The sequence below is a fragment of the Emys orbicularis genome, chromosome 5 (assembly GCF_028017835.1).
Source record: "Emys orbicularis isolate rEmyOrb1 chromosome 5, rEmyOrb1.hap1, whole genome shotgun sequence".
Taxonomy (NCBI): domain Eukaryota; kingdom Metazoa; phylum Chordata; order Testudines; family Emydidae; genus Emys; species Emys orbicularis.
The window spans coordinates 10,345,299-10,361,658 of record NC_088687.1 but is presented as its reverse complement, the minus strand read 5'-3'; the positions used below and the strand labels follow the sequence as shown (position 1 = coordinate 10,361,658).

The 16,360-nt window shown below is 47.1% G+C and overlaps 2 protein-coding genes across 8 annotated transcripts in view; one reads left to right on the top strand and one right to left on the bottom strand.

Moving 5' to 3' along the window:
- INTS10 (integrator complex subunit 10) overlaps nt 1–1,143 on the top strand; it is a 42,790-nt gene extending 41,647 nt beyond the window's left edge. For all 7 annotated transcript variants that reach the window (XM_065404578.1, XM_065404574.1, XM_065404576.1 and 4 more), the window contains one exon: nt 982–1,143. In XM_065404578.1, the coding sequence (XP_065260650.1) occupies nt 982–1,138 (157 nt within the window). In that variant the 3' untranslated portion in view covers nt 1,139–1,143. The remainder of the gene's footprint in view (nt 1–981) is intronic.
- A 953-nt stretch (nt 1,144–2,096) lies between these two features.
- On the bottom strand, nt 2,097–11,258 carry HGSNAT (heparan-alpha-glucosaminide N-acetyltransferase). The gene is made up of 11 exons (XM_065404579.1): nt 11,191–11,258; nt 10,454–10,484; nt 9,114–9,274; nt 8,060–8,175; nt 6,919–7,040; nt 5,326–5,452; nt 4,664–4,750; nt 3,175–3,252; nt 3,011–3,081; nt 2,758–2,870; nt 2,097–2,285 (listed from the first exon to the last, which is right to left on the bottom strand). Exons 1-11 carry the CDS (start codon nt 11,249–11,251, stop codon nt 2,104–2,106), a joined length of 1,149 nt encoding a protein of 382 aa, XP_065260651.1. The 5' UTR covers nt 11,252–11,258; the 3' UTR covers nt 2,097–2,103.
- Between the last annotated feature and the right edge of the window lie 5,102 nt (nt 11,259–16,360).

Genomic DNA, 16,360 nt, shown 5'->3' with positions numbered 1-16,360 from the left:
CCCTGAGCAGGGACTAATGATACAAGGTCAGGGACTCTGTACCCAGTCCTGGACCCCTGCCAGACTAAAAGCCCAGTGAGAGTCAAGCTTGGAATCCCAGCGTTCAAGTGTTACGAAACGCTGCTCTGCCAGCAGCAGTTCAGGACGTTGGGGCTCTGAAGTTGTGGAATGGAAGTTGGTGTTGAGGGGCTGGAGCAAAAACAGACCATAGAATGGCAGTCTGATATCACATGACCTGCTCTGGCTAGAACCACTTTGGTTGCAGCCATACCAGAACCATTGTGCTTTTTCCAAGTACGAGTCTTGGATGTGTGATCAAAAGAAACCTTTGATCCTTGCCTGGAAGCTGACAGACAACTCCAGAGGGAGCTGCTGGCGCTGACCTCAGTCTGATACCAGACATAAGGCACTCGCTGCCTCTGGGGTTAGTATAAGTGTCTGATCAGTTCTGCACCCACCCACAGAGCTTCCCCACTAGCAGTAGTGAAGTGAAACAGACAAGAGCCTAGTAAGCTTCATGCTGCTGCTCTTGATAAGCCCAGGGCAGGTCCAATTCCCTGCTGCTGCGGAGGGAACTCAAACTTTTGTTAGTCTCTTTTGCATCTTTGCCCCGCAGTTGCAGAGACAGTGATTAGAATGGGGAAGTGTTGTTGGTAGAGATTTCCTTCCCAGTGCAGGACAAGCACTGCTGGGGGGGGAGGGAGGGCATGGAACAGTGAGTCGACATGCTTGCTAGCTAAAACAAGTGACATTTGATGATTTAAGCATTAGACTAAAGGCATTTAAAGATCCCAAAACTGTTTAAAATTAAAGTAAGCAAATGAACACTTGAAAGTATAGAAAACACATTAATTCTCCCCAGATGAATTCAGATATGGAAGGTAGATGTTACTTTATTTCAAAAAGTGCTGTGTACAAGGGCCTCATCTACTGCTCAGAGTAATTCTCCTCTGTTGTCTTTTGTTTCCTCGATGACTTCAGGCATCACACAGTAACCCGGGGAATAACTAAAGGGGTGAAAGAGGATTTCCGCTTGGCTATGGAGCGCCAAGTCTCGCGCTGCGGGGAGAATCTGATGGTGGTGTTACACAGATTCTGCATTAATGAGAAGATACTGCTACTTCAGACACTGGCCTGAGTGGAGTGGACAGTGCAGCAGGGTGTCTTGCTGAGAAAGCAGAGGGCTGTATTATATACTCCTAACACAACATTGCTGTTGCAATGGGACTGTTCTAAGCTAATCACGTTCATGATGTTATGGGACTCAGTCCTAGCTGCATGTCCTAGAGTACATGTAAACTGAAGTTCATACTTAAACTAATTTTCTCTCTCATTTTGGTAGATCAAAGATTTTATAAATAAATCATTTGAAAATTCTTCTTTTGTGAAGTAAAATGTTTGTGTAGCTTCCATAGCTATTCTAGAGTCATGGTGCGAGAATTGCAGCTACGGTCATTTGGAAAGAAGCACTTTATTAAAAAAAAAAGTAGGATGGGGCAGGGCTGGAAGTGACTGTCACCCCATCACATTTTGTTTGCTATTGATGTTCAATCTAAATTATTTAGTCTGTACATCTTCCTGCTGGGGCTGAGTCTGGTTCCCATTGACTACACTGCAGTGTTGCTTTGAGAGGCGGTTAAAGGCCTTGAAGTAAATCTAGTTACTGTGGATAAAACGATGCCATTGCTCTGGTGCCATCTACACGGTCCATATAAAGTCAGTTTGTAATGGCTTGAAATATGTCAGACACACAACCGTAACCCAGAGCAGCGATATCCGTTCCCTTTATGAAAGACACTTCAAATGATCAGAACTGTCTTAAAACTGTCCAGGTGTTAAGGGCTATCCAGTATGTGGTCTGTTTGAGGGTAGACCAGCAGCACTCTATGCACTGAAACATACTGTGTACAGAGACAGGCAGACAACACAGCTCAGGCAAGTTACTGTCCCTTAGTCACCAGAAAGTCTCCATTCCAGTTTCCCTGGAAATGTAAACTGAACACATGAGACCTTTTTAATAATGAATCCCACCAGAAATGGCATCATCTCTGGGGAGTCCAGCTTCAATATCTTATCCCCCAGAAGAGACCGTCACGAACCCAATCAGATTTTCCAGAATATCCTTTTCCGGTACAGTAAATACGATATGATGACCCAGATGGATGTTGCAACCAGGTTCTGAGCCAAGTGCTCCCCATGGGACTGACTGTCCTTCATCTTCCACTTAAAAGGGAAATAGTTCTCAAATACTTCATGCCCAACATAGACCAGGATCGAGTTCATTCCTTAAAATAAACACAGACAAAGAAAACAATTCTATACTCCATTGCATTGTAAGAGCTAGCTGTAGCAGCAGGGGCTGGCAGCGCATTTACGGGAAAGGGAATCAGGAAATCCTAAGCATTAATGTTGTTTCTGCCATGTAACTTGCCATGTGGCCTTGAATAAGTCACTTTACCCCTCTGACTTCACAGCTAAAGAGTGATTAATAATTCTTACCTCCCTCCCAACAGCAGTTTAGTTAGCTAATGTCTGTACAGCACTATGAACATGTGGAGAATGTAATTTTATAATTAAATCAAAGTTTAAGGATCTTTTAATCAAAGATTTTTCATTGCAAAAATATTCTTGAAGGGGAACAGTTTAGCAACAGCTCTTGCTACTTGACATGGCAACAGAATGTTAATTTTACTGATGAGAACAGGACTGAACCACCTATTGCATCACAGATAACTAAATATGCTTGAGGTTACTGACCTGGGTAGAAAAATGGAGCACCTGACCACCATTTCTTGACATCCACAAGGTAGTAGATCAGCAATAAAAGCAGATAGGCAAAGCAGCTCAATGTTGTCACATAAGAGATTGACCTACATATTTTCAGTGGGAATTTGAAAGGATATTTAGAGACCATTCAATATGGATTGATGTTGCTACAGTTAAATACATTCTCTCCAGCTACCTGGATACAAACACATTGAATAGTAAAAAGTTACATGTCTCTACTTACCACAGATTCTTATTTGCAGGAATATACCCTTCATCTTTAGAGCATTTTGTCAAGATAGCAGAAATAATCCCCTGAAATAAGTGGTTGGAGTTTATATGAATTTTCATTGCAGCACATCTTAGAAATAGAAAGCTTGCACTGCATTAAGAAAAGATGCAACTTACCATGACTACACTCCATATAAAAAACCTACTCATTATCTGCTTGTGCTGGTCTTTGTAAAACAAGAATATTTTTCCTGCCTATAAAAAAACAAAGGCATAAAAACCAGTAAATTACCACACTATACCAGGCATTTTCCACCACCCACTTGCTGTAGAATTGAGAAGCTTAAACCGCTCTATTTGTGCTAAGCTGTTGGAAGACCGAGATTAGGAACTCTTCTAGGAGAGGCAGCAAAGAGTCCTGTGGCACCTTATAGACTAACAGATGTATTGGAGCATAAGCTTTCGTGGGTGAATACCCACTTCGTCGGGTGGGTATTGACCCACGAAAGCTCATGCTCCAATACATCTGTTAGTCTATAAGGTGCCACAGGACTCTTTGCTGCTTTTACAGATCCAGACTAACACGGCTACCCCTCTGATACTCTTCTAGGAGAATGCATTCAGGTGGAAAACAAGTGATGTTTGTTTAGCAACAAAAATGTTCTGATTTCTACCCCATATGAGTAACCACGCAAACAACTTTTAAGGCTGCTCAAGTGCAGTTCCTATTAAGGCAACCAAAATATAAGAACATTTTCACCAACCTAAATGGCTAGGCCATGCCATCTATATACCATATACCCAAAAGCACTCCTCAACCCTTCATGGCACACGCTCCCTTTCAGTTCCAACATCCAGCCGCCTACAATCCATGTAGCCACTTCCTCAAACTCCTACTCAGATACACAACGCAGAATTCCTTTCCTCCAAGGGATATGCAGTGTGCCATTCTACCTGACAAACTATGGCGGTTGGCTATCCCACCTAAGTCCAGATATACAGATCTAGAGTCAGCCACTACAAGATCACTCCCCACACCTGGTATAAGAGACACCCTAGTTATTTCCTGTTTTAAGTACAGTGACTGGCTACGAGGGAACTTTCGACACGTTAATGGTTTGAGAGGCAACGCACTGTCTCCTGTTCTGGAAAATGAGCACATGCCATAGGTGCTAAGTGCATTTGAGAGATGAGGAGGATGATGGAAACACCACAGCCAATTTAACAGCCCAAGTCCATTTTTAGTCTTATTTTCAGAACCCCTGAGCAGCCAGCTGCTACCAGTAATTGCCAGACCTCCCCACAAACCGCTGGGGCAATGGTTCCAGGCCTCCCCAGATATGACAAACCAGGGTTTCAAGAATTGAGCAAAACACCAGATTTTTTTAAACCTCAGAATCACGCTGGTCAATGTACCTCAAATTTTAATTTAAAGCCTCTGCCGGATGCCCCCTCCTGCCCTGCCAACTTGGACTCAAGAAGTTTTCAGAGGGTTTGGCTAGTTTATAATGGACCTGTGACTGCAACCTTAACTCTAGAGAAGATGCTGCCGCTCCAGCTCTAAAAGCTCCTTTCCCCCTACCCCCACCTTTGACAAAACGCCTTCAGTTGTTTCTGGGAGATGAAGGCTTGCTGACAGTGTAGGTCCAAAGAGCAAAGCCGGTACCTGAAGTCCAAAAAACGCCATGCAGATTGAATTTATTGTTCCCAAGATGCCTTCAGGATCATAGGCCACTGTTGTTTGGTAGAGCACCTTGCAGAGAGAGAGAGATTTAGGATTAAAAAGGTACGCACCCAGCCCTGAACTTCCTGCTCCCCTCAGGGCCATTTCCCCAGCCCTCCCCTGACACTTGACTGTTCTCAATGCCAGATTTAGACTTCACATTGAAATCGCTCCATTTACACTGTGCTACAATCCCTCCTCAGAACACAGTCCAAGGAAATGGTCTTTGGAGCAGAACTCTCTCCCCACAGCCCCCAGGCCAGTGTGCTGCTGATGTAAAGGAGCTGCTGGTGAACTTGCCTAGTTGCAAATAAGCCAGGCCAGGCCAGCCCCACCCATCCACAGCCGTTCCCAAGTCTAGCCTCTCCACCTCCCACAGTGGTACCACCAGAGTTGTCAACTAAGTTTCAGAGAGATCTAAGCAAGGAAGAGCCCGTCTTAGCTGTCACATCCCAGATGGAGTGGGAGAGTTGGCATTTAAAGAGGGAAGTAGCTTTTTCTCCTTGAAAACTTAGCTAATTTTATATTAAAGTTGTTGACATGTTAAACACAGAACCTCACTCTGCAGCGAGTCAGTGGTTTATGTGCAAGTAAGAACCACTCACATTGGATGATGGGTGTTGGTAAATATGCTTTTCTCCCAAGAGCAAGTGATCAATATAACCGGCTGCTCCTCCGGTGCAATTGGGATATTTTCCAAAATCCCCAATGCCACCGGGGCCAAGGTAACCCCTGGAAAGGAAGCAAAAGGCCATGGGTCTTTGCAGCACTATACTGTTGAAAGGCTTGAGAATGAACAACAAGGCTACGCTTTGCTGCTCTTTAGGGATCTGCTGAAGCACAAACTCACCCCCACAGGCAATCAGGTCACCCACCGAACTACATCCTTCCCAGGTACAAGCTGCAAGGGGAAGGGCAGCCCAGAGGAGATGCTAGCCAACATCAGGTGGTCTGCTTTCCAGGCAACTAGTTACCACCAGTGCGCTCAGTCACTGCCAATCCCCACAGCCAAACTAGACAAGCGCCAGACTCAGGCTGATCAAGACAAGATCAACTGCCGACAAGCCATAGCGCCAGGGCAGCCAAAGCCCAGCACCACCCAGTCTTGCCCGTAACGCAGATCCAGCTCTCGGGCCCCTGGGAAGGTACAACGCGCAGTGGAACTCAGCCCAGCTTTTTATGCTGCGGAGTCTTCCTCTGGCCTGACGCATGGGGGTGAATACAACGTGCTGAATACAGAACAAGCCAGTGCAGCATCGGTGCCGCCAGGCAAGGAAATGCTCACGGACTCCCACAGCAGTAAGCACAACGCAGGGGACCTCCAAGAGACCCCTCAGGCTGCAGCCCCTTGGAAACAAGTGGATGAGAAACCTCCGTGGTGGGCAGCCAGGTGCTGTTAACAAGAAATCCCCCAGAACCCAGCGCCCTGACGCTACGAGACCCACAGCCAGTGTCAAACAGAGACTGTACTTGGGAATGGCAGGAAGAGGCCACACATGGCTAGTCAGCGCCTGAGGTTGGTGGCTGGGGAAGCAGGCACTGGCAGGGGAGGACAGGACATCTCCAATGCTGACTGCACTCAAAGCAGCTCATCGAGAGGTTGAACAAGGTACTTTGAACAGACCTAGTACGGCCCCTATCCAGCATCCCACAAGCCCAGGCACTTCTAGGAGCCAAGAGAGTTCCAGGCTGTCGCAGCTAGAAGCGCCAAGAGTCATTACTAGGACCCATGTGTGCGTGATCTCTTTACAAGGAGGGGAGGTCCTCCTCTGCCTGAGCACACAAGCTGCGGCAGGGATGTAGCTGCAGCAGGCAGCAAGCAGCAGCAGCAGCCCGAAAGCTCAGCACATATGAAAAGACTGGCTTATTGAGATGTCCTTTCGGGAACAGAGCACCTCATTCCCTTACCTCCCATGCATGAGAGATGTGAGCTGCTCAGACACTACAGTGATTGGGACCATAGGAGAACCTCAGAGGGAGATTTTAAACCTGTTTCTTACTTAGGTGAGTAATAAAGATGTCCTCTACATAAAGCCAAGTAGTTCACTGCAAAGTGGGGGAGGGATGTTTCACTGAGAAGCCCCCTTTTCCTACTGACTCAGAGCTAGAGACACTGAAACATGGTCCCTACGTAGCAGAATAACCCGACACCACACAGAAAGCACCCAAAGGAAAAGGACTCCAAGCATTCAACTTACTTTGGGCAGCCAGGTACAATTAACAGGAAGGTCAAACCCAGCCAAGTCGCTTCCAGTGTCAGAATGAAAACCCACTGTGGCCAATAGAGCAGGATATCCCGCAGGGCAAAATACGGGGTCTCCTGCTTGAGAGGTAGGGAGGAAAAGGAATATTAACTGGCAAATGATCACTGAGCATTTGGGGAAAAGACACCTTTCACTTTCGAACAGCCCCCGGCACTGCAGATGGTTGGGAGTGATAACAGCAGAGTTTGCAAGGCTTTCCATTGTAACATTGTTTTCACACGCCCACAATGTCTGAAACTGATATTCACCAGGTTTGCTTTCAAAAGTGATTTTGTTTTGAAAGTCTGAGCAAAATCCTTTGAGCAGATTGTGAGCCAGACAGGAAAACAAGGCGTTTTTCCTTGTTGTACAAACCCTAGCTATGCTAACGTGGGTGAAATTTGAAACTCTGGATTCAGTATGGACTAAACCCTTGCTTGGCTTAGGTGGAGGACAAAAGGGTTACAATAAAAGCACAGTAAGTGATTGGAAAGGGTCACGTCCCAGCATGCTTAGTGTGTTTCTGCTCAGATCTTAGCAGGGTAGAACAAAGCCCTGCCCTCTTAGGGCACTGCTGCCGGGTCTGTGCCTCGCCTTCCGGCCCAGAGGGCGGTGCTCAGACTGACATGCGACAATTCTAGAAGAGGGAGGCATTTGGAGCCTAGAAGTGGACAGTGGACTGAATTAAGAGGTCAAAATTACACGTGTGTTTTTCAGCACCCTTGGAATCCAAGAGGCATTGATTGCAGATCAGGAAGGAGTGAATTCGTAAGGACCTTTATAATCCTCTACACGGCAACCAAGCTGGGGCTAGCAATGCAGAGCTGTTGAAATGCACCCCTCTCTGCTCACTTCCTGAGCAACCCCCTTGCACTGTTCTGTACAGTTAAACAGATATTAATCTTAGCAGCATGGCTCCTAAAACCACACAAGAGCTGCCGGAGACAGGACTACAGTGGCAGGCACGAGAGAGGCCACCATCCAACAACAGACAGCACGTGCAAGAGGCAAATGTGACGGTGCTGTGTATCCTACGAGCGTTTACAGCCTGCCCCTCCAGCATCATCGAAGCCAGCTATAGCCAAGGATCACTCACCAAGGTATCGTTCTCAGCCACAGCTTTAGCAAACAGGAGTTCTAAGACGGCAACCACAAGGTAGGTAAATCCCAGTCTCTGGAGTACACCTGGAATCCGCAGATTACCCCAGGACACTACAGGAAACACACACAATGTAAGAGGGGGGCTGCTGACGTATTACTGCGGCTCTTTGGCAATGTACATTGGTAAATTCTGGCTCCTTCTCAGGCTCAGGTTGGCCACCCTGGGTTAGGGCCTATGTCCTCATGCTGCCGCAGGGAATGTCTACACAGCAAAGAAAAAACCACAGCTGACCCGTGCGAGCCGACTCAGGCGGCAGCGCTGTTTCATTGCTGCGTACACTTCCGGGCTCTAGGACCCTGTGGGGTGGGAGGGTCCCAGAGGAGGTGTGTGATGCACTCTCTCTGTGCCCCACTTCCACAGCTTGGGGGATATTTCCTCCCCACCCTGTCTCACTGCACAGGGAGGGAGTAGGGCACAGGACAGGACTGTCCCATGAAACGCAAGCAACACACTTGCACTGTGCCCTTTCCTTGAAGCCCAATTTTTCTTACCCCAGGCTTTCCTTTCCCGCTCCCCTGCAACTTCACAGTCCGAGCACAGCTGTTATTCTCAGGATACAAAGAGGAGGGTGTGATGGTCTAGAAGCAAGAATTGGGAAGTCCCAGTCTCCTATGGACTGGATGTCTCTCTGGAAGATATGCTTCAGTCAGTTACTGGGCTCAAATAAATGGTTGAACGGATGAAATTCTCCAGCCTGTGTTACACAGGGGGTCAGACCAGATGATCTCATGGTGCCTTCTGGCCTTATAATCTATGAATATCAGTAAGGAGACAGCCTTAAGCCAGACGGCTGCTAGAGTTATGCAGCACAGCTGAACAGCTCACCATTCTTGGCCTATTACAGCACTTGCACAGAACTGCCCTCTACCTGCAGTCATCCCTGGGGTGGGACTGATCATATATTCATTCTACAACAACCAGGTAAAAATGGGAAATCTACAAATTCCAAAAAGGACAAGCAAACAACAAATGAATTCTCTCCACTTACAAGGTCCAAGGCAATAATTGGGATTGACGATTACGATGCCTATTAGAAACAGCAAGAAACTCCTCCAGAGAGCTTTCCCCAGCACTTTCCACTTCGAACATCCTCGCCTCAGCATGGAGTTCAGTGACAGTGAAATTGAGGTGCCCATGATAAACACAAACCTAGAAAAGCAGGCAGCGGTGAAATGGGTCTATTCAGGGGAAACATGACTAATCACACATACTCCAGTGCTGTGACTCCGTGCAGCTCCCGGCAGCAGCGGTATGTCCCCACTCCAGCTCCTACGCGTAGGGGCAGCCAGGGGGCTCCACACGCTGCCCCCGCCCCAAGCGCCAGCTCTGCAGCTCCCGTTGGCCAGGAACTGCAGCCAATGGGAGCTTCAGGGGTGGCGCCTGCAGACAGGGCAGTATGCAGAGCTGCCTGACCGGTGCCACGCCTCCGCATAGGAGCCGGAGGGAGGACGTGCTGCTGCTTCTGGAGCTGCTTCAGGTAAGTGCCGCCCAGAGCCTGCACCCCTGACCTCCCACGCCCCAACCCCCTGCCCCAGCCTGATCCCCCTCCCACCCTCTGAACCCCTTGGTCCCAGCCCGAAGCGCCCTCCTGCACCCCAAACCCCTCATCTCCAGCCCCACCCCAGAGCCCGAACCTCCAGCCGGAGTCCACACCCCCTCCCACATCCCAACCCCCGCCCCAGCCCAGAGCCCCCTCCCGCACCCTGAACTCCTCATTTCTGGCCCCACCCCAGAGCCCCCACCCCCAGCCGGAGCCCTCATCCCCTTCCGCAGCCCAAACCCCAATTTCGTGAGCATTCATGGCCCCACACACAATTTCCATACCCAGATGTGGCCATCAAGCCAAAAAGCTTGCCCACCCCTGTACTAGCCAATAGGGCATATATCACATCACCACAGACTAGCCCTGCCCCTGGCATAGCACCAAACTCTCATTGGTCTGTGCTTAAAAAAAAAACACTTACACCCCAAAATCCATTTTCCAAATGGATTTAAAGTGCATTGAAGTGCAATTTAGCAGCATTCCACTGTGTGGCCCTTCTAGTCTACCAAGGGGAGACATTTATTCCTTTCAGGAGTATCCTCCTTCAAACTCTCCTTTGCTGTGAAGCCCACAAAAACCTTGGCAATGGTTTGGCTGTTGGTGTGCTCAGATCACAGCTCATCATGCTGACCAGTACTGTCTCATTGTTTCCTTGTACTTCCCCGTCTGTCCGTCAGTATCTGGGGCAGGGCCTGTCTTTTTGTTCTGTGTTTGTACAGCGCCTAGCACAACGGGGCCCTGGTCCATGATAATACACAATAATAATAATCACCACAAAGACTTACCATGGAAACACAAGATCTGCCAGTGTTAAGCCTACAAAGGAATCAATAGACAAGTTTTAGTTGCCTCGAAAGACTGCACTCATGATGACCCTCACTTCTAAGTCTGCAGAGGAACTTCAGAATGCCTGTAATGATTCAGTAAACCAAATTCTTAAGCCGCATCCTAAAAGATACTGACACATAACTACTCCTTTGAGTGTATCTACTTCACTTTCCCTTCAGTTTGTTTGCCCAAACACTGTCTGAATTAACGGCTGTGTCACAGGGAAGACTTCTGGCATGGGATCTTCACAATTTACCATGGTATTAGCATAGCACAACATGTCTGAACACAGGACCATCAAGCATGATCACTGGGGCGGGGCTGTCTTTAATGTTATCCGTACAGCACCTCGCACAATGGGACCATGACCTGGCTGTCACCTCTAGGTCCTACCACCAGAAGCGTTAAATAAGAACACGGCCACTCAAAATGTGTGGCTGTGTTAAAGATGTGAGCAAAAAGGTTGTGTGACAATATGGAGCCTTCCCAAGATTGTCTGATGCCAGGAACAGTCACACCGTGCTTTGAACTATTCTCCTGCCAGATACTGGGGGCTAGATCCTTTGCTGGTGTAAACTGACATAGCTCCACTGACTTCAACGGAGCTACACCTATGTGCACTAGCTGAGGATCTGGCCCTGTCTGTTCATTGCTGTGACTAAGGGCTGCATTACATGTATGAACCATACTTTACCATTCCAACTCTGATGTTTGAAGAACCAGTATTTTCCTCCTCCGTAATTAACAAATACCATAATTATGAGAGAGAGCCTAAAAAAGAGACAAAAAATAATGAGAACGCAGGTACAATATTATGTGTCAGAAAGACAGGCACTTAATATTTTACCCCGCTAAAACATTTTTCAATCTGTCTTTTTTTTAAACAAGCCTATAAACAAAACGGCCAAGCATGCTGTCGAGGGATCAGTGAACGACCTTCATTCAGAGGAAACTGATGTTGCCTGAGAGAAGAAGAGAGCACTTGAAAGTCACATTACTAAGCATGCGGAGTGTGATTTTTGTTCATATTCCCATATAAGTTCACAAAGCTGGCTCCCCACATTGCTCCAGCCCAATTCTAAACGTTTCAGGAAACCCAAGAAGTAGGATCCTGCAGTTCTTCCCCGTTAAATGGACCCCCTGGGGCTGTCAGATCTCTAAGCCAGAGATTGCACAGATTGGTCCTAGTAATTCCATGGACTCCACCAACTTCATTTAGCAAGTCCTCAGCCCCCCACCCCATCCCCTGAAAGAGGGAAAAGCATTATTCCTCCCATTGTAGACAGTGGATATATCAGAACACGGAGTTAGGAGACTTGACCAAGGCCACACAGGAAATTTGGGAGCAGGGCAGGGAACAGCGAGGCTGTCTTTTTACTTGTAAGCCTCATGGAGGGAAGAGAATGATTGAGTACAATAAAGGAAAATCTAACTAGAAGTCATGCAGTGCACATTAGAAAAAGGGAATGGAGGCTGGACACCAGGAAAAATTTTCTGCCATGGAAATCTGGCAGCCTGTGGAATGGTCTGTCAAGGGAAGTGGTGAAAGGCCCATCAAAACCAGACAGGACAGATACTAGTAAATGCACTACAGGGAACAATTCTCACAGGGAGGGAGAGGAAGAAGTTATCATAATATGTAGGGTTGGTCAAAAGTTTTCCAGCTAAACTGTTTTTCGATGGAAAACGGAGTTTTTGACACACATGAAAAGTGTCTGCTTTCCAGGGAAAATGTCAATGTTTTGTTGAAAACCTGGATGCCTGAAAACCAAAATAATAATAATAATAATAATTAATAGAGTTTTCAACCTAAAAGTGAAATATTTTGATTCTGAAATGCCCCCACAGTGCCACATGTGAGTCGTAGTTCAATTGCCTCATGCTCCTCTCTTGGCAAACTTCCCACCCAGACTACATTTCCCATGAAGCACAGGGTCACAAGACTGCCATGATTCATGGCCTACACTATCCAAGAGGGAAGACGATGGTGCATGATGGAAGATGTAGTCTGACCAAAGAGCCCACCCTATAGAAGAGGATGAGGCACCAGAACTACAACTCCCATGAGGCACTGGGGCAGCATTACCAATCAAAATATTTTGGTTTACCGCCAAAATATTCTGGTTTTTGATTATTTGCTGAAAACTCAAGTTTTCACAGGAAAAAATAATTTCCAGCCATCTCTATTAATAGGTAGTTTCCTTCTCCATACTTATAAGCCCACATCTGATGCCATGACATTCTACCATCCCTGGGGGTGAAGATTTCATACTGTGGCCATAATTACATTTGTTCAAACCCAGAGAAGCTTTCTAGTGAGAGGCTGCAATTTACCCTCGGAATGTGTCAAGGGAGCGCAGTCGCCGCTGGGAGACGGTCCACGTGGTAGCTGGGACATCACTGCTTGTGGAATCTGTTCTGGTCGGGGATCCGAGCTCCTTGGAATAGAAACACCACACAAGAGGAAAAGCTAGCAATTGCCTCGACACCTTTGTTATCCTGACCATATGGGGAATGTGACTCAGCCAGCTTAGGCCTAGAGATACTGGGCATTCATACACACCATAACTAATTCTGTTCTCACATAAGAGCATAAGAACGGCCATACTGGGTCAGACCAAAGGTCCATCTAGCCCAGTATCCTGTCTACTGACAGTGGCCAATGCCAGGTGCCCCAGAGGGAGTGAACCTAACAGGTAATGATCCCATTTCTCTCTTTATTCCCCACACTTATTCCTTGTATTTCACACTTCATACTTCTCACTTCTTTAATAAGCGTAGGAGGCATGGTCCAATGGGCAGGGCACTGGACTGTGACTCAGGAGAGCTGGGTTTAATTCCAATGTTGGCCACACACTCCATGTGACCTTAGGCAAGTCATTTAATCTACCCTGTGCCTCGGTTCCCCATGAATAGAGTGGGGATAACACCTCTTTGCCTCACAGGGGTGCTGTGTGGATCAAACTGATGCACTCAGCACGCCACCAGTGATGAGGACCATGTACAATAGACTCCTGAGAGAATAACTGGGGAGCATATCACTGAAGCGTGCTCATCCTGCGTGGGCAAAGTACACTAGGCCAGATGCTGATGTCATTTATACCAGTGTAAATCCAGAGTGATTCCAACAGCTGTATTCCACATCTGCAAGTGTGTAACGGCGCAGAATGTGGCCCACAGCCTCCGCAGCACTTCCAGGCCCTGGTCTGATCACAGAATTCTAGGCCTGCGTTCAGAGTGCCTAGAACTGCCTATAGTGCTGGGAGCAGCCATTGTCCACGTCACAACAGGGTAATTCTTTCAGGGGAATATTTCCTGCACTGAAACTAGCGAGAGAGGCAAAACACGTGACTGTGCAGTAACTGACAGGGTACACGTACACTGGAGCCAGAGGTGTAATTTTCAGCTCAGGTAGGCGTACGCACATTAGCTCGGATGAAATTGGCTTGTTACAAATAGGAGTGTGGCCAGGGCAGCATGGGCAGTAGGATAGGCTAGCAGCTAGCTGCCGTGAGTACGCAACCAGGGTCTCGGGCTGGATTGTACCTGGTGAGGCTAGCCCGTCACAGCTGCGCTTCTCTGTCTAGCATGCTAGCGCAATCATATATGTCTACCTGAGCTGGACATTACACCCACGGCTCCGGCGTAGATGTATCCTGAGAGTCATAGATGTCCACTGCACAGACATTAAACAGGTGGCGAGCCCCCTCCAGCGCTCCCCACAGATCGAGACAGCTGTCTGCCCACACTTCAAGGATTGCCCGGGAACCTGTCCATGAGGGGGATGTGACTGGTAATTTACTGAACCTCAAAAAGGACTAGTTGGTGTGAACGCTTCAGTGTAAAAACATGGACGGCAATTTAGCACCTTCTAGCAACTCACAGAATTAATGAGACGATCAGTGTCTCCAGGGTGCAGCTTCTTGTAAAACCAATTCCTGATTGGATCGATGCTGTGAACCAATAACAGTAAAAAAATCATATTCTATTGCTTATTCAGAACAAACACATGCTATCGAATCATTTTAGTGCTGGTGAAAGCCTACAGAATGACAGCCTGGCAGAAGGTATCCCTAGAAAAAAACCATAGCACGGGCAGCAGTAATGCATGTCTCTTCACCCCATCCCATGCATAGGGCCCAGCTCTGAGCTGCAGAGAATTCTACAGTGAGGAGTTGGTTAATATGCTACAGCTGGCTCTTCAGTAAGACTGAGAACAGCAGTATCAATCAGCCACCAACTGAAATGCAAACACCTAGCACTCCAGCCCTGGACTAAGAGTACCAACAGCTGTATGCAGTGTTATTGTAGCCATGCTGGTCCCAGGATATTAGAGACAAGGTGGGTGAGCTCTGAAGAAGAGCTCTGTGTAAGCTCAAAAGCTTGTCTCTCTCACCAACACAAGTTGGCCCAATAAAAGATAATACCTCCCCCACCTTGTCTCTCCAGCATCAACAGCTGTCAGACTGTTCAGACTTTCAGACACTACCCATCGTGACCAGAAGAAGTGAAAGGTTCCATGTTCCATTGCCAATATTGTGAGCCACCCAGTCCCCCATTAACTCCTTTGTTTCACAGTAGCTCTACTAAATTCAGTCAGCAGTTAATCTGTGGAATAAATTTCTTATCCTTAAATCAAGAGCTTGGCCCCTAGCAAATGAAAGGCCAGGTAGTCAGCTGGTGCAAATCAGCCTAGCTCCAATGAACAGGAGACGCCAGCTGTAAGACAGCCCAGCTCCCGGTTTGCACTCATGAGACAGCAGGATCTTTTTGTTTTGTGTTTGTACAGCGCCTAGCACAAAGGGCCCTGGTTCATAACTGGGGCTCCTGGGCGCTATGGCAATACAAATAATAAATAATAATAGTAAGTCTGCTTTCATCTACAACAAAAAACCCCAGAGAGTCTCTAACGTGCACAGGAATGTTTCACAAACAACGTCTACTTACATCACGAAGACACGTCCCACTGTCAGGATACTGAGGACCCCCACATAAATGAGGAATGCATACAGGATAGCTGCAGGAAAAGAAGAGACATCTTCATAGCTGAGGTAAGAAAAACAATGGGCATTCTGGGCCTGATACATCAATGTGTTATACCTGTATAAAACTGGAGTAACCCAACGAGAAGTCAGGCCTACAGCTCGCTACAGGAACCTCATTGAGTGGTACCGTAACCCTAAGGAAGGATTGACCAGGGGCTAGGACACTAGCATGGGACTTGGGAGACCAAGGTTCAAGTATCTGCTCTGCCACAGACTTCCTGTGTGACATTGGGCAAGTCACTTAGCTTCTGTGGCTCAGCTCCCCATCTGTAAAATGGGCATAATACTTCCCTCCCTCAGTGCTGTGGCTGTTGTACACATTGAAGACTGTGAAGCACTTTGAGTTCTAGTGATGAAAATGCTAGGTATTGTTATGTGAGTACACAAGCCCCAGCAAAAAAACCCAAAGGCAAGTGCAACCTAGTGACTGTATATTCCAGTATAAAAATAACCAAGGCAAAACATATCATAGTGGTAGCAGGGGCGACAGGGAGAGGATTGATTTGGTATATGTTGTAAAGGGAAAACTGGCTGGATTTAGGAACAGTCTGAATGCAAGGAGTAAAAGAGGTAGAGGAGTCAAAGACATACAGAGTTTGCAAGCATGGGGAATGTCTCTGTTAGAGCTGAGGGAAACAGTTTGGTCAAAACTATTTCACCAAAAAAAATGCAGATTCGGGGGCATTGAAATATTTCACAAATTTAAGACAAATTTGCCAATTTGTTTGCCCCTCCAAAAAAAATCTAAAAATATTCCAAAACAACAAAACATTTCACTTTGACCTTTTTGGAGCATTTCAATTTTTTGATCTGAAATGA